The sequence below is a fragment of the Mesoplodon densirostris genome, chromosome 11 (genome assembly GCF_025265405.1).
Source record: "Mesoplodon densirostris isolate mMesDen1 chromosome 11, mMesDen1 primary haplotype, whole genome shotgun sequence".
NCBI classification, from domain to species: Eukaryota; Metazoa; Chordata; class Mammalia; order Artiodactyla; family Ziphiidae; genus Mesoplodon; species Mesoplodon densirostris.
This window is the reverse complement of record NC_082671.1, coordinates 77,537,920-77,561,917: the sequence shown is the minus strand read 5'-3', so window position 1 is coordinate 77,561,917 and position 23,998 is coordinate 77,537,920. Positions and strand designations below refer to the sequence as shown.

The 23,998-nt window shown below is 36.5% G+C and overlaps 1 protein-coding gene across 5 annotated transcripts in view; it reads right to left on the bottom strand.

The window, feature by feature from the left end:
- Positions 1-23,998, bottom strand: part of SLC41A2 (solute carrier family 41 member 2) — a 167,098-nt gene that overhangs the window by 56,990 nt on the left and 86,110 nt on the right. For all 5 annotated transcript variants that reach the window (XM_060113016.1, XM_060113012.1, XM_060113013.1 and 2 more), the window contains exons 5-8: positions 21,368-21,512; positions 18,023-18,169; positions 5,889-6,036; positions 395-474 (exon numbers count right to left, since the gene is read on the bottom strand). In XM_060113016.1, coding sequence (XP_059968999.1) covers positions 395-474; positions 5,889-6,036; positions 18,023-18,169; positions 21,368-21,512 — 520 coding nt within the window. The remainder of the gene's footprint in view (positions 1-394; positions 475-5,888; positions 6,037-18,022; positions 18,170-21,367; positions 21,513-23,998) is intronic.

Below are 23,998 nucleotides of genomic sequence, written 5' to 3'. Positions count from 1 at the left end.
TCCAGCAATGCTTAAACCTAGCTAACTCTAGTTTATCCACAAAAATTGACAGGGACAGCAACACAGCAGCACAAGAAAGCAGGTAAGCCCAAAGTTAATGATAATATAGAATTGGAATATCCTATTTTGCCACAGGAATCTTAAAAATCAGGTATGTCTGATTCTCAAACTAATATCTAGAGATAAGATTAAGTGAGAGTTCTTTTCAAAAATGTGTTCTGCATACTGAGAACATACAGTGTAGTTTCCACCATGAGCAACAACCTGGGATTGAAAATCAAATGAATAGAATGGGAAGGTAGACCTCTTAAAATCTGAACTCAAAGGTTCCTGTTTGTACCTAAGAATATAGAGAGATAGGATATCATTATGAAACAGTATATCTAATTCTTACCATTAATAACTGGTGTGTAAACAACAATCCCAGCCAAGTTTGGATCAGATACAGTTGTGTCCAGAATAAGGCCCCCAATGCTGAAAGAAACAAAAGCATATAATTTAGGGAAGAGGAAAGGAAATGTACTAATTTGAAGTTGTTCTTTATATACAAACACCCCTACTTTTAAACATAAAATATTTAGACATTTTAAAAGTTGAATAAAAAGAAAAAATATTTAAAGTAAAAATCACTGTCAAAAGCAAAATGTTGAAAACAAAACATGGCATAAGCTGTAGCCCCACGTTTCAGGGCTCTCCTTCTGGTCTACATGTTTACATACGTTACATGTAAAAAAGAAAAAAGCATATACTTTAAGTGCATTAAAATGTCTGGAAGGACACTTAAGAAATTATTAACAATGTCCACCCCTAGGGGTGACACTGACAGGAGACTCATGGTCATTTTATATCCTTCTGTACTAATTAGTTTTTTTAAAACCATGTGCTTTTTTTTTTTTTTTTTTGCTATACGCGGGTCTCTCACTGCTGTGGCTTCTCCCGTTGCGGAGCCCAGGCTCCGGACGCGCAGGCTCAGCGGCCATGGCTCACGGGCCCAGCCGCTCCGCGGCATGTAGGATCTTCCCGGACCGGGGCACGAACCCGTGTCCCCTGCATCGGCAGGCGGACTCTCAACCACTGCGCCACCAGGGAAGTCCCCCATGTGCATTTATTACCTTATAATTTAAAAAAATGTTTAAAGAGTATCTTTTCATATTTGAAGTAAGCAAGCCATTAAAGAGATGACTTTTTTTTTTTTTTTTTTTTTTCTTTTTGCGGTATGTGGGCCTCTCACTGCTGTGGCCTCTCCCGTTGCGGAGCACAGGCTCCGGACGCGCAGGCCCAGCGGCCATGGCTCACGGGCCCAGCCGCTCCGCGGCATATGGGATCCTCCCAGACCGGGGCACGAACCCGTATCCCCTGCATCGGCAGGCGGACTCTCAACCACTGCGCCACCAGGGAGGCCCCTAAAGAGATGACTTTTATATTGTTAAAACTAGATATAGTAGATTACAGTGTCTGACCATTGGTAAATTAAAACAATGAGTTGCAGCCATAGAAAGAGCTGATCTGAAGAACAGAGGTCTGGAAAAATAACATACAGCTATACAGTGGCAAGATATACACTCTCAGTGTCTCAGTGGAGCTTGGAGATTTTTTGTTTGTTTGTTTCCAAGACCATTATCAATTGGTTAACTTCAGTCTGTTGGTCTACGTACTATAAAACAGTGTCAGTCCCAGTATTTCATGGGATCCTGTTGCCAAATCTTCCAGGAAAATGCAATTCACATTACAGAGAAATGAACTATATGCTGTCAGAGAACAGGGTTGATGGTCAAAGTATCAGATCAAATGTTCTTACCACTACCTGATAGTTAATATTAGGAAATTATTAAATCTTTACCATTTTAATTCTTTAATAATATAAATGAATGGCTAAATATGCCTAAACTGCTAGGAGTTCCCATTAAAAGGTACACGATAAAGTCTAAAAAGTCATCCTTAGAAATATTTTACTATGTAGTTTAAAAAAATATGTATTTCATAGAATAAACTAGTTATGTATCAAAGAATAAATCTCCCTGCCAAAACACACATATCATGCTGTGTATATAACATGAACACTTGCTAAAATACATTTTTAAACATTTTTATTACCCAGGTGATAAAAACTTATCATAGAAAAATTAGAAAATACGAACAAAAAGAAGAAAATAAAAATCAACCATAGGGCTTTCCTGGTGGCACAGTGGTTGAGAGTCCGCCTGCCGATGCAGGGGACACGGGTTCGTGCCCCGGTCCGGGAAGATCCCACATGCCGCGGAGCGGCTAGTCCCGTGAGCCATGGCCGCTGAGCCTGTGCGTCCGGAGGCTGTGCTCCGCAGCAGGAGAGGCCACAACAGTGAGAGGCCCACGTACCGCAAAAAAAAAAAAAAAACCCACCATAGTTACATCATTCAGGGTTATACTGTTACCATGTTGATATATAGCCTCCCAGACATTTTTAAACATGTGTATATATATATATATTTTTTTTTAATAAAGTTATTTATTTTTGGCTGTGTTGGGTCTTTGTTGCTGCACACGGGCTTTCTCTAGTTGAGGTGAGCCGGGGCTACTCTTCGTTGCAGTGTGCGGGCTTCTCATTGTGGTGGCTTCTCTTGCTGTGGAGCACGGGCTCCAGGTTCACTAGCTTCAGTAGTTGTGGCATGTGGGCTCAGTAGTTGTGGCTCACGGGCTCTAGAGCGCAGGCTCAGCAGTTGTGGCACACGGGCTTCGTTGCTCCGTGGCATGCGGGATCTTCCCAGACCAGGGCTCGAACTTGTGTCCCCTGCACTGGCAGGCGGATTCTTAACCATTGCGCCACCAGGGAAGTCCAAAACACGTATAGTTTTAAAAATAAAAACTCAAATTGTAAAAGTAGTTTTCTTCACTTTTATTAAATTTTATTTTTATCAAATATACGTGCATCATTTAAAAGGCGAAAGTACCACAAAGCTTATAAAATAGCTCCTAGCCCTAACAACACATCCTGCTCTCCACTAGCAATTCTTTTTAACTTCTTTAACTGTTTTTTCTGGCATTTAACCCTCTATTTCTAAACAGCATGTTTATACTGCTATTTCTTGCTTTTTAATTTTAGACATTTACCTAATGACGTCCACTATGGCAGGTGAGCATTTAGTCTCTCTTCCCCTTCCCTCCCCACTTTAGTCCCTTCACAATTCCCTTCCTTCCTATATCCTGCCAATTTGGTTATATTATAATTTTTGGTGAAATATTTAGGTTTTACTTTATTTTAACAATGAAATCATTATTCACAACTGGGCCACAAAGTGTGTTATGAGATCTCCCCATTTGTACTGTTTTGCCTTGTTTCATATTTTTCCTAATTTTTTAAGGTACTTATTACTAATTCAGAATCAAATTTGGAACAAAGTTAATAAATGGTCTCTGAATACATATTCATCAGGTAACCAATCAATTCTCCCTTTTTTTTCCTTAGAGACATTCCTTCTTAAGGTCACTGTCTTGCCAACCTGGACAGTTGCTCTGTAGGTCTGATGCTCAGCTGTCATTCTGTACCTTCCCTTCACCTCCCCACGATGGGTCTTGGTTTATGTACTATGACCAGGTCCCAACATTTCATGGGATCCTGTTGCCCAAATCCTCCAGGAAAACACAATCTACATCATAGAAAAATGAACCACATGCTGTCACAGGTTTCCTCATTCTCGTGTCATCTTCCTTCTTGATTATTTCCTCATTTTGATAGACATCTTCTCTCAGCTTTTATATGAGAGGGTATATGGGAAATAAATTTTTTGAGATCCTGCATGTCTGAAAGCTTCTTGAGTCTACCCTTATGTTTGCTTGATACAGTGAGCACGTTTTATGTTCAAAACAATTTTCCCTCAGAATTTTGAGGGAATCACTTGGTGTTGCAGCTGGACATCATTCCAATTCCCAATCCCGTATATGCAACTGGACTTTTCTCTCTGGAAGCTTTTGGGATTTATGATAATGTACTTTGCTTGGGGTCCCTCCTACTCATTGTGCGAGGTATTCAGGGGGCCTTTTAAATCTGGAAGCCCATGTTCTTCAATTCTGGGGAATTTTCTTGTATTATTTCTTTGATAATTTCCTCTCCTTATTGTTTGCTCCAATTGTCCACCTCTTTGCTTTCTGGTCTACTTTCCAGGATAGTTCCTCAACTCTACCCTCAAGATTTTTCTTCTGATTCTTTTTGTTTCTACTATTTATACATTTTTAAATTCCTAAGAGCTCTTCCAATTTTTCAAATCCTCCTTATTAGAGCATTCTGTTCTTACATTATAGATGCCATAACTTCTCTAATTTCTCTGAGGATACTGGTGATCATTTTTTGAGACTTTTCAACTATGCCTGCAATTTTTGGGGAACCTTTTTTTTTTTGTCTCTGTCATGTTAAAAGCCTTAATCAAATGTCTGGTGACCGTTTACTGTCTGCTCCTCCTTAAGGGATACTGCAGAGCATATCTGGAGCTCTCTGTGCACAAGGGCAGAACTTGTCAGGAGGCGGGCCTCACTGAAGAATGATCAGATGGGCAGGTAGCTCTTTCACTAAAGGATCCACAGGGTCAGTTTTTGTGGGTTTTTCTTTTGAGCTGATGAGTTTCCCCAGAAAGGAATTATCTAATTTTTTGCCTGGGGGTAAAACCCAGAGTGTCAGCATTCTATGAGAAAAGAAAAGGAAGTGGGATCAGGTTTTCATTGTTCAGCATGTAGACTTTTCCTTAATTCTTGTTTTTTATACAGTGTTTAATCCATAGCCTCACTGGTGCAGGTGATTCTAAATCCAGAGGCTCTATGATTTAGCCTCTCCAGGGTTAATTCTTGTCTTCTGTAGAATGGGAGCGAGTAATCACCTGGGTGGTCAAGCTAGCAAAGGGCTTTTAGGTTCTAATTGTTTCTTACTTTAACTTTCAACCAATCTCCTTCATTTCAGCTTTCAGAAGTTCTTAGTGCCTCTAAATCCTCCACCTTTTGGGGTGTCTGAGGCTCAGTTCAGCTTGCTTCTTATCAGTGTCCCCTTGTCCTGAAGGCAGTTAGGTTTTAGCTTTTTTCGTTCTGATAGTTCAGTTAACAACCATAGAACCGATTCCTGTCTTACTGATTTTGTTAAATCTTTCACCTAATGTCCTCTCTGCTCCCCTTCTGTTTTTGTGGTTGTATAGCTTTTTTATTCTTTTACTGTCATTTTAATAGCTTCAATAAGGAAGAAGATAAACATGTCAATCTACCATCTTTAATAGGAAATTCATATTCTTTTCTAGCTTTCTCCTTTCACCAAATGTATAAGGAACACCTTTCCACATCAAAGGAATGTTACAATGTTACTCTTGATGGCTGACTAATATTCCATTTTGTGACTATGTCACAATTTATTCAATCAACATCTGATCGCTAGACATCTAAGGTGTTCTCTCTCTTTTTTGTTATTAAAAATTCCACTGTGATGAAGATCCTTACAACTTAATCACTTGCATAGATCCATAATTATATCTTTAGGTCCTGTCAGAGTCCTAGAAGTGGCGTAGTCAAATGGTATGTACATTTCTAAGGTTTTCTGATACTTATCTGAGAATTTACTGTTCAAAATAAGTAATGTCCTTGTCAGGTTAAAACTCACACAGACAAAGACAAACGCCACCAAATTTTAATCATCAATCTGGTAAGGATTTGGTTGGGGAAAAGTTTGAAACTGGTAGCAAATGAGGTTCCATACATCCACTGATTTCAATAACTCTTGTCACTATATCCCTATTACTTGGGATAATAAAGACTGACTGTATAAAATGATTGACCTAAGAAATAAAAACAGGCAATTGGTTTGTTTTAATATATACATAGGTACATGCATATAGAATAACTGCCCCCCCACACACACAAACACACACTTTAATACTAACCTACTTATAACCATAGCTGTTATCACAGGCTCCCAGCCTGAGTGGAGAACCGTCCTTGTGGCTGGATGTTTGGCAGCTATTATAATCCAGATAGGAGTTAGAGCCAAGAAAAAGACACCAACTAATGGAGGAATGTAGTAATAGGTCTCTAAAATTCAAAAAGAGACAACATTTCAATCTCTCTTATAACCATGTAGCAAATGTAAGTATTAAAAGTTTACCAGAAGATATGTTATCAAACATACTCATGCTATATACTTTCTATAAATTTCAAACAAAATTGAAAACTATAGATAAGGTAAAAATGTTAAATAATGTAACTGAAAGCTAATACATTAATTCAACATTTATTGAAATAGTTATGTGACCTAGATGTGAACAACAACAGTAATAATAACAAGAATAACAACAGTAAAAAATCTAACATTACTTGGCTCCTACCATTTGCCAAATATTGTGCTAAATGCTTTATGTTCATTGTCTCACTTAATTGTCCTCACAGGTATGAGGTAGAAACTCATTCCTACCTTATGAAGAAACTGAGGCTTAGGAGCTTAAGAGCACCACTAAGAAATAGAAAGAACTGGGAGAAAATGACATCTGTCTGACACTGAAGTTAGTGCTCTTAACTCCAAACTATAAAGTCTAATAGGACATTGTTTTTACCCATCAGGATCTTATAGCACAAGCATTCCATGGAATATTGGCCGATGGATTGATAATAGATATCCTCCTAATTCTGAATAGTGTTCCAATATCCAAAATGAAATTGAAATACTAGGTTTAATAAACAGATTTCTTCACTGCAAACTTACTCAGAACCTTTAATATGCAAAGACAGAATACAGTATACTATATGAACCAGAGTTTGGCCAGACTACTTAGTTTTACATCTGATGTTACAACTTACCTTGGATGAGAAATTTAACTTCTAAAAAGAAAAACAAATATCGTATATTAACGCATATATGTGGAACCTAGAAAAATGGTACAGATGAACCAGTTTGCAGGGCAGAAATAGAGACACAGATGTAGAGAACAAACGTATGGACACCAAGCGGGGAAAGTGGCGGGGGGTGGTGGTACGGGATGAATTGGGAGATTGGGATTGACACATATACACTAATATGTATAAAACAGATAACTAATAAGAAACTGCTGTATAAAAAAATAAATAAAATTTTAAAAAAAGAAATTTAACTTCTATAAATTTAAATTTCCTTATCTATAAAATGGTAAAAATTATTATAACTATTTCATGGGGTTATTGTGAGTCTTAAGAGAATTAACACATGTAATTTAACTAGAATAGCACCCAGGCACATAGTTAACATTTACTGAACACTTACTAGCATCATAATCATCACTGCCATTGTTATTAACATCTTTCTATTTGTGACATACTCAGATAACAGATTGACAGGATTTTTTTTTATACCTCTCTGTGGTAGATTGTCTTACTTGATCACAATTATTCATTCTCTCCCCATTCTTGTTAATGCTTTCCTATAAAGAGATTTTAGGAAAGCTTATTGACTTTGGGCTTGGCTATTTGTCTAGCTTTGTAGACATGACGTATGCCATCTCTGAGCCAAATCTGAAATGTGCTTTTGGAAATTACTAGAAGATTTATAAATATATGTAGATAGATAGATAATAAACTGTTTTCAGACACTGACAAGTGGTATTGCAGGACTGTGATCCCTGAGAGAGGGGAAAGAAATGAGATAAGCCCTACAATAGCCTGAGCTTTCTGACTAAAGGCACATTCCAGACCACAGCTCAGGAAGGGAGAATTTCAGCAGAGTGAGTCTAACGCAGCAGGAATTTACAGGGAAGAATACTGGAGAAGAGGAAGCTATTTGAGAGGGAGCTTGCAAACTGAATACCAAGCCATGCATGCATAGGGTGAATTCCACAAGGCTAAGTTAAGCCAAGACAATTGGGGAGTTGTAAACTAAAAAAATTCCCAGAGTGTACAAAGGGCTAGAAGTCATTTGAGATCTAACCCCCTAGATAGGAGTGCCTCTTTCAAAACTGAGAACATTCAGTGGAGACCAGAGAAGGGATACTTCTTAGTAGTAGGGCTAGCCCTCTTTGAAAACTGAGAACATTCAGTGGAGACCAGAGAAGGGACACTTCTTAGTAGTAGGGCTAGCCCTAGTGTAATGTCTACTCTAGATCTATTCCACAATGCAAAGTACTAGCCACTATATGATCACAGCAAGATCTAGTCCAGTGAAGCTTAAAACCAAGCCCTGGGGCTTCCCTGGTGGCGCAGTGGTTGAGAGTCCACCTGCCGATGCAGGGGACATGGGTTTGTGCCCCGATCCAGGAGGATCCCACATGCCGCGGAGCGGCTGGGCCCGTGGGCCATGGCCGCTGAGCCTGCGCGTCCAGAGCCTGTGCTCTGCAACAGGAGAGGCCACAACAGTGAGAGGCCCGCATATCGCAAAAAAAACCCCCAAAAAACCCAAGCCCTGTAAGGCTCAAACTAATCCACAAACAGCTGCCTACAAGAACAAAGTCCATGAAAACTATAAGATGCTGATGAAAGAAACTGAAGATGATACAGATGGAAAGATATACTGTGTTCTTGGATTGGAAGAATCAATATTGTTAAAATGACCATGCCACCCAAGGCAATCTACAGATTCAACACAATCCCTATCAAATTACCAATAGCATTTTCCACAGAACTAGAACAAAATTTTTTTTAATTTGTATGGAAACACAAAAGACCCCAAATAGCCAAAGGAATCCTGAGAAAGAAGAACAAAGCTGGAAAAATCACACTCCCTGACTTCAGACTATACTACAAAGCTACAGTAATCAAAAAAAGTATGGTTCCAGCACAAAAACAGACTTATAGATCAATGGAACAGAATAGAAAGCCCAGAAATAAAACCACGCACTTATGGTCAATTAATTTACAACAAAGGAGGCAAGAATATACAATAGAGAAGAGACAGTCTCTTCAATAAGTGGTGCTGGGAAAACTGGACAGCTACATGTAAAAGAGTGAAATTAGAACATTCTCTAACACCACATACAAAAACAAACTCAAATGGATTAAAGACCTAAATGTAAGACTGGATACTATAAATCTCCTAGAGGAAAGTGTAGGCAGAACACTCTTTGACATAAATTGCAGCAATACTTTTTTGGATCTGTCTCCTAGAGTAATGGAAACAAAAACAAAAATAAACAAATGGGACCTATTAAACTTAAAAGGTTTTGCACAGCAAAGGACACCATAAACAAAACAAAAAGACAACCCACAGAATGGGAGAAAATATTTGCAAATGATGTGACTGACAAGGGATTAATTTCCAAAATATACAAACAGCTCGTATAGCTTAATATCCAAAAAACAAACAACCCAATCAAAATATGGTTAGAAGACCTAAATAAACATTTCTCCAAAGAAGACATACAAATAGTCAACAGGCACATGAAAAGATGCCCAACATCGCTAATTATTAGAGAAATGCAAATCAAAACTTCAATGAGTTATCACCTCACACCAGTCAGAATGGCCATCATTAAAAAGTCTACAAATAATAAATGCTGGAGAGGGTGTGGAGAAAAAGGAACCCTCCTACACTGTTGGTGGGAATGTAAATTGGTACAGCCACTATGGAGAATAGTATGGAGGTTCCTTAAAAAACTAAAAATAGAGTTACCACATGACCCAGCAATCCCACTCCTGGGCATAAATCCGGAGAAAACCATAATTCGAACAGGCACATGCACCCTCAATGTTCATTGCAGCACTATTTACAATAGCCAAGACATAGAATCAACCTAAATGTCCATCAACAGATGAATGGATAAAGAAGATATGCAATGGAATATTACTCAACCATAAAAAAGAATGAAATAATGTCATTTGCAGCAACATGGATGGATCTAGAGATTATCATACTAAGTGAAGTAAGTCAGAGAAAGACAAATATTATACTATATCACTTATATGTGGAATCTAAAAAAATGATACAAATGAACTTATTTATAAAACATAAATAGACTCACAGACACAGGAAACAAACTTATGGTTACCAAAGGGGATGGAGGGGGGAGGGGTGGGGGGGACGGGGGGGAGAGATAAATTAGGAGTTTGGGATTAACATATACACACTATTATATATAAAACAGGTAAACAACAAAGAGCTACTGTATAGCACTGGAAACTATACTCAATGTCTTGTAATAACCTATAATGGAAAAGAATCTGAAAAAGAGTATATATATATATGTGTGTGTATGTATATGTATAACTGAATCACTTTGCTGTACACTTGAAACTAACACAACACTGTAAATTAACTATACTTCAATTTTTTAAAAAAGCAAAAAGGAGACAAAATACTCTGTAAGGAAAAAACAGTCAAGCACTTAACATTACATTCACGATGTCTAACATCCAACCAAAAATTATTTTTAAGAGTTTGAAATTATATTTGGTTGCATTTATAAACCTAGTTAAATACCCTGAAATATTGTATTTACTTTAGACATTTCACTTATCTCACAAAAGTTTCCTAGTACTTAAAGTAACCTTTCTAAATCTAATAAATTATATGTACAAATATAGTGAGTCTTGTGTTTTCATAAATATTCATGCAATGTATATAAATTTGGTAAGATTTCTATTTAACAATCACAAGGATAAATTAATTACATAATTATTACTTTTAGAATGGAATCAGAAGACTGACATGTTACTGTAATGGGCTAAGTAACAAGTATATTTAAAAATGTGTACTGTCTCTTTACCATAAAATCATTCATACCATAAATTTGATTCTCAAATATTTTTATACTTAGTTCTAAGTCTCCCTAGGGTTAAAAGTTGCCTACCCATTCTTGAAACAGTTGCATCATCCCAAGACATTTTTGGTAATATCATTTTAGCTGATCGAGCTTTTATTATTGTCAGACATCTCAGCCAGGACATTCCTGCATTTTTCTCAAGGACTCTAATACATATTTTATATGGTAGGGAATTCATAACTTAAACACAGAATTGATCTCACAGTCTTTGTAGCCTACAGCCTTAGATTTAAGTTAAATGTTACTAAATTTTTCTGACATCTCACAAAATTCTTCAACTGTTATTCACACCCTTCTCTTGGACTGAATTTTATATTTTATCATTTTAACATATTTAAAGATCTCCTCACCTATGATTAAGATGTTTAAATTAAATAGAAACTCAATTTTTTTCAAATCAGGTAGGAACAATTACTATAAATATTAAAATAATACCCAAACAAATTTTACACTCATGGCTTTAGCTGGATTTGCCATCACATCTTCAAAATAATTATGCTAACAAAATTCATTTAAATATTTCCTTCCATTTAAAGGGACACGACTAGTGCTACATATACAGTCATTTTCTCCATAGCTTTTTAAAAGATGAAAAAACTTTTATTGGATGGATTTCCAGTTCTCCTTGCTAAACCATTAGATAGGGATAAATAACATTCCAATTAGGAAGCATTCTTACCTCCTAAAACAACTAAGGTTACCAACAATCTCTTTATAGACTCAAACAGCAAACTAAAAGCATTAAACTCCACTAAACACAACTGAAAAGAACTATTCTGCTTGATTGTCTTAGTATTTCATCTTCAGGTAAAGAGAGGAGCACCATGCCAGGCTTTTAATTTATTCTCAACATCACATCTCTGGAAGGACATCTTAAGTTGAAGAAAACATTCACCATCCTAACTCCGGAATCATTGCCCTGAATTGTCAAAGAGGGGGAAAATTTTCTCAGGAAAGAAATAAAAAATTATGAGTGGGCAGTTCCTCAAAAAGTTAAAGAGTTATCATATGATCTAGAAATTCCACTCCTAGGTATATACCAATAGAATTGAAAACATATGTTCACACAGAAACATGTATGACAATGTTCAAATGGCATTATTCATAATAGCCAAAAAGTGGGTGCAACCCAAATGTCCAACTAATGGTAAATGGATAAACAAAATGTGATATATCCATACAATGGAATATTATTCAGCCATATTATTAACCCATACAATGAAATATTATTCAGTACTGCATGGTATTCAGAACTGATTTATGCTAAAGCATGAACCTTGAAAACGTACTAATTGAAGGAAACCGGATATAAAAGGTCACATATTGTATGATTCCATTTTTTGAAATGTCTAAAATAGGCAAATCCATAAAGACAGAAACTAGATTAGTGGTTGCCAGTGCTGGGGGGAGGGTGGGATGGGGAGTGACTGCTAAAGTTTCTTTTTGGGGTGATGAAAATATTCTGGAATGAGATCATAGGTTTCACAATCTTTTAACTATGCCAAAACTACTGAATTGTGCACTTTTTAAAAGGTGAATTGTATGATGCAATTGAATTATATCTCAATTTTTAAAAATTCCAACAATGAAAAAAAAGGAGGGGGTACTATATTCTTTAAAAATGTCAACGTTATAAAAGATAAAGAACATACATATATTCATACAGACAGATGGACAGAATAAAAGATAAAGTAAATGGAGTAAAATGTTAACATTTGGTGAACATGGATACAGGGTATACAGGGTTTTTGTACTATTTTATTTTTGCAACTATTCTATAAGTTTAAAATTATCTCCAAATAAAATTTTTAACATTAAAAAAAGTGGGAAAACCATGGTAAAATCAAAATATCTAAAATGATTTACTGCAAATGTATTCTATTTCAATTTCCTGCAAATCTAACATGCCCACTCCCACTAAATTAAATCATATGTTTAATTGTATAGGACCCTCTTACCTTTTCCCTGGCTAAATTCTAATCCAAGAGTTAGGTGGAAATTACAAATATACAAAAAGGGAAAGGTGCTAAAATATTCCTCTTTTTAGGATATATTGGTGTTTTATAGATAATTAAAGAATTACTTTTAGAAAACCACTAATGACACAATCAGTAAGAGAAACTGGTTGACTAAAAGCCAACCGTGGGGCTTCCCGGGTGGCGCAGTGGTTGAGAGTCCGCCTGCCGATGCAGGGGACACGGGTTCGTGCCCTGGTCCGGGAAGATCCCACATGCCGCGGAGCGGCTGGGCCCGTGAGCCATGGCCGCTGAGCCTGCGCGTCCGGAGCCTGTGCTCCACAATGGGAGAGGCCACAACAGTGAGAGGCCCGCATACCACAAAAAAAATAAAAATAAAAAAAATAAAAGCCAACCGTGAACTTCTGCATTGATATCAAAACCTAAAAGTGTCTGCCTTCTAAATCAAATACACTTAAATGACCCTAGTCAAAATAATATTTTGTATTAATTTCTGGGTATATCATCTTGTGTAATGTGGTAGGCTGAATAATGGTCCTCAAAGACATCCACATCCTAATCTCCAGAACCAGGGAATGTTACCTTATATGGCAAAAAGGGGCTTTGCAGATGTGATTAAGTCAAGGATTTTGAAATAGGGAGAGTATCCTGGATTATTTTAGTAAACCCTAAAGTAATCACAGGTGTGTACTTATAGGCAGGAAGTAGACAGGAATTTGACTACAGAAGACAAAATAATGTGACCACAGAAGCAGAGATCAGTAATGTGGCTGCAAGCCAAGGAATGCTAGCGCTACCAGAAAATGAAACAAATTAAGGAACGATTCCCCCTGAAACCTCCAGAAGGAACAAGCCCCGCCGACACCTTCATTTTAGCCTTGAATAACAAACTCATTTTGGACTTTGACCTCCAGAACTGTACGAAAATTAATTACTGTTGTTTTAAGCCACAAGGTTGTGGTAATTTGTTACAGCAGCAATGGAAATGAATACAGGACTACAGATAAAACTGTAGAATTTTAAGCCTAATAAATGTCTGTGTACCTCGGTACTGATTCCATGATATAGGTAAACTACAGAAAGGTAAGGATTAACACAGCTAAAGTGGTTCAAATTGCTATGATTCAACTTAACTGTGAAACATAACTGCCATCTTTTTGATTCATGGCTTTCACATTTATCTAGATTGTTGGTGGCATTTTGTAACTGCTGTTACATAATTTCATTAATAGCATTCATTATTTTCACCCTAAATTCTTCTGAAATATGTGGCTGCTATGAGTGACATTTTTATATAATAGCTGTTTGTGTGCAAACAAGAAAGCAATGGGCATGGAAAGTTGTAAACACTTTTTAAAATGCCCTTTATAATAACCATTAGAATTTCCTCACTAGACTGACCTTCTAGGAATCACTCTAAACTGAGATCAGACGGTGCTACAGAACTCTGCAGAAGAGTGACATGCACAATAATTTTACATTCTACTTACATCACCACATCAAGGCAGTGATACTCTAGAATGTTTTGTAAATAACCAGATGGCATCCCTGTTAGTCTCCACAGGACCCAAGTAACAATCTGAGGCGGACTGTTATTGCTCTTAGAGCTTATTGCTTCTTAGGCCATCTTTTTAAAGTTAACCTTGAGGAATGAGAAATGAATCAACATTTTGCTTCTCAGATCTTGCCTAAAGAGAGAAAAGCTGATAATTTTTCAAATCAGTATATATCATGTACATACAAGAATTACATAGCCATGTAGTTATAAAAAATTGAAAAAGAATCTTTAAAATCCTCTTAAAATTATGCATACAAGAAAAAGAAAAGGCAACAATCATTGTGTACAGGTATTTCAGTTACTGGCCCAACGTTAGATCCTTTTAATAGTTTTTAAAAATTACTGCATGTTTAAAGATTACCATATGGATGAATAAATGCCTTTATACTTTTTCTGCAAGTCATACCTAAGCATATCATAATCTAGAGCTTAGATTACTCTCTAAACTGACTTTCTATTTCCTCTTCTATTTTCTTCTTTTTTAAGATTTTTTTTGATATGGACCATTTTTTTCTTTAAAGTCTTTATTGAATTTGTTAGAATATTGCTTCTGCTTTGTGTTTTAGTTTTTTGGCTGTGAGTCATGTGGGATCTTAGCTCCCAACCAGGGGTTGAACCTATGTCCCCTGCATTAGAAGGTGAAGTCTTAACCACTGGACTACCAAGGAGGTCCCTCCTCTTCTATTTTCATTTGAAATAGATTTTTTCTAGCCACGTGTTGCCATTTTTATTTTTTTATGGTGATACTAATGTCTAGATACTTTCTGCTAAGGCAGTATACACTATTTTCCTAATACTATGTCCTCATTGAAAGGATCGTTTTTTCATTACAATCTATTATGTTATTGGACAGGTACTGTGGCAAAGTCATTTAGAGGGATAACTCTCCTTCATTTTCCATACATATACCACTTCCTGAATAATTTCTATTCACATTAATTGGATGGCTTTCAAAAGGAATAAAACATTTGGTGAAGTGCTACTTATTTAACATCCACTATGTATATGGCACTATGGGGTCAACAAAACAAATAAATAAAATAAAGACACAGTTTTGTCCTCAAGAGGCTTATACCATCATAAGGGAAGATACTACATTTACTGAAAAAGCTATAATGACTGGCTAAATATAAAGAATGACTTAAGAGAAGTGTCAATAAAGTGCTATAGGAATTCAGAGGAGAAAAAGATTACCTAAGATTAGGGAAATTTATGAATTTAGTTTTGAAAAATGAGGATTCTGACTGGCCTTCATGGAGGAGGGGAACGACATAAGAAAGAAAAGACAAAAATCACAGGTGGCGTACGAGAATCAGTAAATGGCTGAGTTTGGCTGGAGTACAAGAAAGGCAAGAGGTACAAGAAAGGGAGGGGCAGGCAGGAGCTTGAGAAGGTAAGACTCCAGGAGGCCTGAACACCAAGTTAAAACTTCAACCTTGTTCACTAAGCAATAAAGACTTCCCCAGGGTGACTACAAAAATAAAGTCAGTAACAGTAAACAAAGCTTTGTTTCTTTTGTCCTTTTTTTGGAGAACTGGAGAGGTGAGAAGGGGGAAATTCCATATTTACTTCAGATATCAGAAATCAGCACGTTTTATCAGGAGTGGAAGAAAGGTAGCACACTGAATGAATGTAGAGTGAGCCTCAGTACTTGTACCGAAGCTAACAGAATGCCGCGGGAGCTGTTCAAAGTCATTTCTGAATATCCAAAGCTCTAAGTAAGGAGTTAAGTGAGACTTTTCTCAATGTCCAATTCTTTGAGAGCCACATAATTCACGGCCTCTATTTATAACCAAAGCATATGGCTGCCATGAAATCCTCTTTTTATCTCTAAAGACAGCTAAGTATTTCCAGTATAGTTCAGGAATTGAACTCTGTCTCCAAGAGCTAGGCATCCCACTCAGCAGGATGAATGGGATCTTGGAATTTAAATATGCCCATTCCTAATCTCTGTTCAGAATACCTCCAATAAGAGGCTTCCAACTGCTGGTCCTATGAGGCCCCCTAGTGCTCAAAATGCAAACACTTTATTGTAGAAATCCAAAACACCTTTAAATTAACTGTGGAATCAATCAGTAGCCTATTAAAAAATATAATTTTAGAGAAACAAATGATACAGATGAAATGTAAAAGATCCTGTTTTAATTAGTTCATCTTGAATTACTTTCAGCCAACTTTCAGAAGACAAGTAAAGGCCTAGAAAAGGCTAAGCAATATTTAATAATAAAATTATTTTACAAAATTATGGTCTCATTACATTTCACTTTTTAAATTTCCTGATCTAGTTAAACTACTAATATATCATCTATAACACTCAAAATATTGAAAGCTTTAGAGAATAACACATTATGTTAAGTCTTTTATAAGGAGTTTATCACTTGTGTAATTTTTAAAAATAAATTCCACAGAAGTTGATTTATCTTATGGAATATCGTAATAGTCTGTATCATTGTAACAACTGTCATATTTATTATGGTAACATTCTTCGGTAGCTTCAACTGGTGGAGACACCCTGGTATTTGGCAGGCAGCTGATATCATGGTAATTTAAGTACCCAAGTCTGCAAATAATATACTTTTCTTTTTTATGGGAACAAGATCTTACATTTGGGCCATTGATCATTTACTGTCTTCTACCTTACTTCAACTAGACACATCTTATCTTCTATATGAGAATTTTCCTTTAACATACATATCAAGTCTTAATGAGTATTGTTTTTATGTCATTAAATAATTTATGGTAATTTTATATACTACATGAAACTTCTCTTGATATCTCCAAAAGTAGTAGAAAATTACTGCCTTTGACAGGTTAAAGCCCTCTCTTTAGTTCAAAAACATTTATCTGAGACTCTTACTTCTACAAACCAAATATACTTTAGATTTATTCTAAAGTATACCACAAATCTGTCTAGAATCCATGAATATATATGAGGATATGTGATTAAATGTTTGCTTCTGGCTTGGCTTATAAACTCTCTCTTTCTCTCTGTCTCTCTCACTGGTTTTTTTTTTTTTTTTTTTGTATTACTGTGGGTTTCTATTTTCTTTTAATTTTTTAAAAATTTGGCATCAAAAAAAATGAAACTACAACCAACTTTTAGCACTAAACCTATGCTCACAAATCGTATACATCTACATTGACAATAGCCACACAGTATAAATTTGCATTAAAACAATCCATTACATTCTATAAATACCCTATTACTATTATCAGGAATCACAGATATAAGATGACTCCAAATTCACACAGCATTCAGGCTCATTTTCATGGTGATTTTTGGTTGTTAGTATTAATTGCCACGTTGGTTTCTGAAAGGTGGAAAAATCACTAAATTTCAAACTCCACCGTAACTTATGTTTTGAGATAACAGTGCAACACGTATATCAGAATCCTGTGGGTTGACCCATCAGTGGCTACACATTCAGAGGAAAGGGCAGAATTCACAGACTATGACAGATCTGTGTTCAACCTTCCTACCCACAGTGGGTAACACACATAACCTTTATGATCCTCAGTTTTCTCATCTGAAATTAGAAATGATAATCCTTATCTTTTGAGTTTTAAACTCTTTAAGAAGAGAAAAATATGCGAGAACCACAACACATAGTAGGTGTACAACAAGTAACAGTTATCGTTCTAATCAGCCTCAACTACAGTTCTAACACAGATGAAGGCCACCACGGAGTCATGACATTGCTGCAACAATATTTATTTAAAGAGACTCTGAATAATGCATTATAGTTAATTTCAAGTCAACTTACCAAGACAGGAGTACAAACCCTGACTTATCCAAGCTAATATGGCAAGAGTTATAAGGTCGCCAAAACTAGCAGCAATGGGTGTAGCAACATTATCGGGATTTATCCCAGTCTTCTTTGAACCAACGATAACCCCAACCATTATTATTCCTAGAAAAAAATAAAGCTCATTACTTTTTCTGCTATAATTTAAAGAAAATCAATCCCCCGAAATATTGAAATACATAGGCTAGACAAACAGTGTATCACTTCCGGTTAGACTGCTTAGATAAGCTGAATAAAGCAAACAAAACATTTTACTTGAATGCTTTGGCAAAATGTTTTTCAACAAATTCCAAGTGGGGATCACAAAAGATCTGAGAAGTTCAATGTTGCATTTAGATACCTGAAGAGCTACTGTAAAATAACATTAAAGTTCCAAATTTAGTAACATGCATGTCTTAGATGTAATGTATTCATGTGTATCAAAGCCAAAGATTTTATTTTAACCCTCAAATAAAGTATGTCAAAGAAAGGTGAGTCATATTTAAGGACTTCCCTGGTGGCAGAGTGGTTAAGAATCCGCCTGCCAATGCAGGAGACACAGGTTCGAGCCCTGGTCCGGGAAGATCCCACATGCCACGGAGCAACGAAGCCCGTGTGCCACAACTACTGAGCCTGCGAGTGACAACTACTGAAGCTCGCGCACCTAGAGCCCATGCTCCGCAGCAAGAGAAGCCACCACAGTGAAAAGCCTGCACACCGCAACGAAGACCCAACACAGCCAAAAATAAATAAATAAAAAATACATTTTAAATAAATAAATAAATAAAAAGGTGAGTCATATTTATACACATAGCAATTGGGAAGAAGGCCAACAAAACCAGATTTGTTTACATAGTGGTAGCCAGAAATGCTTGCTTCATTTTATTATTAAAAAGTGTTGAAGTATTAAGAAGAGGGAAGTAATTAAATTTAACACTGCAGGCCAGAATACAAGAAGCAGTCTTTGTAAAGGATATTCTTTAAACCCCAAGTTTCTGTCTATGAACCTATAACAACAGAAGATGAAAATGTGACTGTGTACTTATACTTTTAAATCCTTATATTCTTGAATATAGAAATGGGAGAAAAATGATAGCATAACAGCCATACCCAATTGTATAGATTTTCTCATGCCAACACATTTAAGAGGATGCAGGGCAGAGAAAATTTAAGATTAGTTCATTTATGTCTTAACCATAAATCAATATGGAAGCCTAAATATGGCTATAGACAAAAACCAGAATCTCACTGCATTTTTAGACTGAAAATGACTCTAAATGATTTTATTCTAACATACTCACTTTATAGATTATAAAATTGAGGTCCTAGGAGTAGGTTTAAATTCTTGCATAAGGTCCCATAGCTTGTAAGTAACAGTGTTTTTTCTACTACCCCGTAAAGCCAAATTATTGAAAGTAGAATTTTTGTTCAATGTCTCACGTCTTATATTCTGGAGGCTTTTTCAATCTATGGACTTACCTTTCCCATAATATCATTGTAAACAGAAAAAAACAATAGCAGGAAAAAAACTTAAACATTATACAATAATCAGTCAAGATGTGATCACATAAATTATTTTTTCAAAATCAGCACATTTAAAGATCAATGTGGAAAGTTCTCCTATGAAAGAATGCTGTCTATAACTTTTCAGCTGAAAACAAATATTTTGCCATCATGGACCAGTGGAAAGAGCTGGGAGGCAGGAAATGGGTTTTAATTATGATTTTTCTGTGAACAAGCTGATGAAATTGGACAAGTCACCTTACCTAAGTCAGTTTTCTCACCTACAAAAGGTGGTCAATAGTATCTGCTCTACATATATAAAGGTCAAGTTATCATAAAATTAGAACACACATTATTAAAAGTAAGAAGGCTAACAAATATATTTTAAAAATCTGAATTTTTATGGTTTTAAAAATCCCAGGCAATACAAATACTTGTTAGTCTGAAAAGTTTTAAACAATTTTTTCTAAATGAAACAATATTAGAGAGAAAACAGAAGCAAATGAGCCTAAAGAAACAGAGTGCTAATGCTTTAACACTTTTTTTTTTTTCACCAGAAATTAGTTTCCCAATAGCATAACTTCACTATGCTTTCACCAGTGTTAACACCATTCAATTCTAGTAATTCTATATAAAGACAAGAAACTACCCCTGGTACAATTTAAGTACTAAAATAAAATGCTTGAAAATATTTTGGTAGTCAGGTCTTAATTTTAAGAGTTTCTAAATTACCAGAACCTAGCCGAAAAAGTTAGCTTTGTTGTATGATCACCTGACAGTAGAGTGTTCAATTTTTAACCTTGCTGATGATCTAAAATGAGAAGACGGTAATAATAAAATAAAAATTACCAAGTCTTTATGATTACTGTTCCATAATAAGCTAGTTCTCTAGTGTAAAGTTGATATTAATAAATCAATATAAAGAATGATAACCCAACTAAAAAAATTATAATGTAGTTAAACGTTAAAACCTTCTGGCTCTTTAATGTTCTATAGCCAACAATATGCTGTGTTAAGCATATGGTTATACTTGTATTGCCACAGAAACAGTAATTTTTTTGAAATCTGAAACTTAAAAAAATTTCACAGAGGGACTGCTTTTTTTAAAAAAATTAATTAATTTATTTATTTTTGGCTGTGTTGGGTCTTTGTTGCTGCGCGTGGGCTTCCTCTAGCTGCCGTGAGCGGGGCTACTCTTCGTTGTGGTGCGTGGGCTTCTCACTGAGGTGGCTTCTCTGGTTGCAGAGCATGGGCTCTAGGCGCGCGGGCTTCAGTAGCTGTGGCGCGCAGGCTCTAGAGCGCAGGCTCAGTAGTTGTGGCACACGGGCTTAGTTGCTCCGCAGCATGTGGGATCTTCCAGGACCAGGGCTTGAACCAGTGTCCCCCTCATTGGCAGGTGGATTCTTAACCACTGCGCCACCAGGGAAACCCAGAGGGACTGCTTTTAAAACTCAGAATTCCTGGAATACTTGTTACTCAGATGACAAGCTGGTAAATCCTCTGCACGATTTCCAGACAGGAGATTCTCAATTAATTTAAATTACAGAAACAAATGAATATCTAGACTATTTTCCTGATCTTGTCTGGGAGATGCACCAGGGGACCTAAAGCTGGGACACAACCTCAGAAAGCTTGCTCTATACTAAGGCTTATGTATAATATATATAAATATATCTGAAATAATCTATTTTAAAAGTTTGTAGATAACTTTTCTCTGTTTTTTATCATGAACAAGTACCATTTAAATAAAAATAGTTAACATGGAAAATAAATAATTAGAAAGTAAAATATTATAGAGTAGACATTTATAAATGTACTTACCCTGCAGAAGAGATGCAATGAAGGCAGTTGCTACACTGCTAGAGCACAAAAGTATGGAATGATCAAGATAGTATTTTCCCTCTGGAATCCAGCCCAATATAATGGCTGCCACAGCTGCTAGAAAGCCAACTACTGTTGCTTGAACCTTAAAAAAGTTTTAATAAAATCCAACAGAATTATTCATTTTGAAAATGCATTTTTTATTTTATGATGTAAATATGCATACAAGGAGTCAGAAGAAAGTATTATATATGGTAATTGAGCCGCCTTACCTTTTGAAGAAGCTACTGTATTTTATTTTACTATTCCCTAAGGTGATGGGTTCTTAAAGTGCCCTGATCTGGCAGCAGTAGGTATGGAATGGGATCTAGGAATCTAGTTTTAACAAGCACCCTAAGTGACTTTGATGGTGTAGCCCACAGATCACCTAAAAAATACCAACCTGAAGACTGAAAAGTACCCAATCCACATAACTGAAGTCTGACTCTAGACACAGTATTGGCAAAAGATTGGATTCTACAATCAAATGATAAGAGTTTGATTCCTAGCTATACCACTTAACCTTGTGGTAAGCTATTTAAATTTATTCATCCAACAAGCATTAATTTAGGATCTACTATGTACAAGGTGCTATGCTTAGTGTTGGGCTACAATGGTGGTCAAAATAGATTTATTTCCTGCCCTCACAGAGCTCTTGGTCAATGGGAGGGACAGACATTAAAAAAATAACCTCACAAATAGTCACCATTGTGATTAGTGCTCTAAAAACCTTAGCTCCTAATCTGAAAAATGATAATGATAATATCGAACATGAAAGGGTTATTTTGATATTTAAATGAATTACATAAATATATAAAGTACTTCCCACAGTGGTGGCACAAAGCAACCCTCAGGAGAAAAGAAAAAAATGCAATTACTCTTAGAATCCTATTAGTCGAATGCTAGAACTAAAAGAAACCCTGAAGGAATCTCCAGTCCACTGATTCTTAACTGTGTTTGTGTCATAGACTCCTTCGACAATTTGGTAAAAATTTTATAGATTCTTCCCTCCACGAAAACACAGATGCATTCAATATTTTGAGTAGAACTTCTGGGTGCTTAGACTCTCTGAAGCCAATCCATGTACTGGAATCCAGGGCTCCAGGTGAAAAACCCAAGTAGTCTGATCTTGTCATAGAGTAAATTAATGGAAAAGCCTGGGCCAGCAAGTCCAGATATCCTAGATTCCAGCCCCACGTCTTTCATTACAGCAGATTCAGAGCTGAGAGTCAAGCTGTAAGCACCATTATGGTTGTACCAGTTGCTAAGATACTTCAGCATTCTCTTACTGGTGAGTAAATAATATGGTATGTAAAAGAAATAAAATTAATTAATAATTTAAATTCTAGCACCGTGATTCCAAGGTTTTTCTTAGAAATAAAATATAGTGCTTTTACTTCTTGGAAATGAAATACAGAGCTAGGGAGCCTATGTAAGACTTACAGCATATGCGCACGCACACACACACACACACACCCCTGAGATAAATAAGTCCTATTCTGTAAACCTGCAAAGGAAATGCCCCGTTGTACCCAAGAGAAGAGCAGAGTCTGGGTTAAGGAGTAGCTGGGGAGGTTAACAGGAGCCATAAATACATGTGAGTGCAGGGCACATCCCTCCTGGTGAGGTAATGATTCTTCAGTGGGATTGGGAGCTTTGCTTTATTTGACAATTTATGGACAGGTTGAGGTGGCCACTGTGTACAACTGTGGAGAAATCTATGACAGATCATCTGCCTAGTGTCCCATTTAATAGTCAGAAGAACACACCCCAGCTAATGCCAGCATGAGCCTCCTCTGTCCTTTCCATCGCTCCCCACCTCTACCCTCCATAACTAGCCTCTAGTCAAAGGAACACTGCTAACCCATCCCACGCCCCTCCCCACGCCATCTACTCCCTCACGAGCTTTAGCGGATAAAGCTTCAGAGATAGCACAACCGCCACCCCCCACCTGACCTTGTTTTCTTCTCCCCTCTGCTTCTGTCCACAGGTAACTGGGCTCCAACCAGTTGCCGCCTCACTGGCTGGCACCGACTATGTCCTGATGGGCCTGTGTGGGGTTCCCTGTTTCTCATGCATCCTTGGTGGAGTGAGACAAAGACACAGACTTCAGGCTGTGGCAACTAGGATCAGTGAATCCCTGGCCATCACTGGCTCCCATCCTGACCAACAGTTGTGGGGAGAGAGGATGACAAGGGAAGGGTAGAGACTAAGAGTGAAAGGAAAAATTAAAAGCAGAGATGGAAAATTATTAGAATAATTTGATGAATAATTTATAGTACAATTCATATACCTTAGTAAGAGTTTAGGGTATTTAAAGAAAAAAATGGAATATATTTTCAAATTTTAATTTATATATTAATTTATAGTTGTCTACTGGTTGTTAGATATTTTGGTTATTACTCCGGCATAGATTCCTACAGTTTTGAGCTGAAAAGGATCATGCACGTCTCTAGTGCAATACTGTGGAAAAGAAGAGGAAAATTAAGCACAGAAAGGTTAAGTTAACAAAGGTTATATAGCTAGTTAATGTTAGAGCTGAGATTAGATACCAGATTTTCTTATTTCTAACCCTGTGATCTTAGAAGCAGT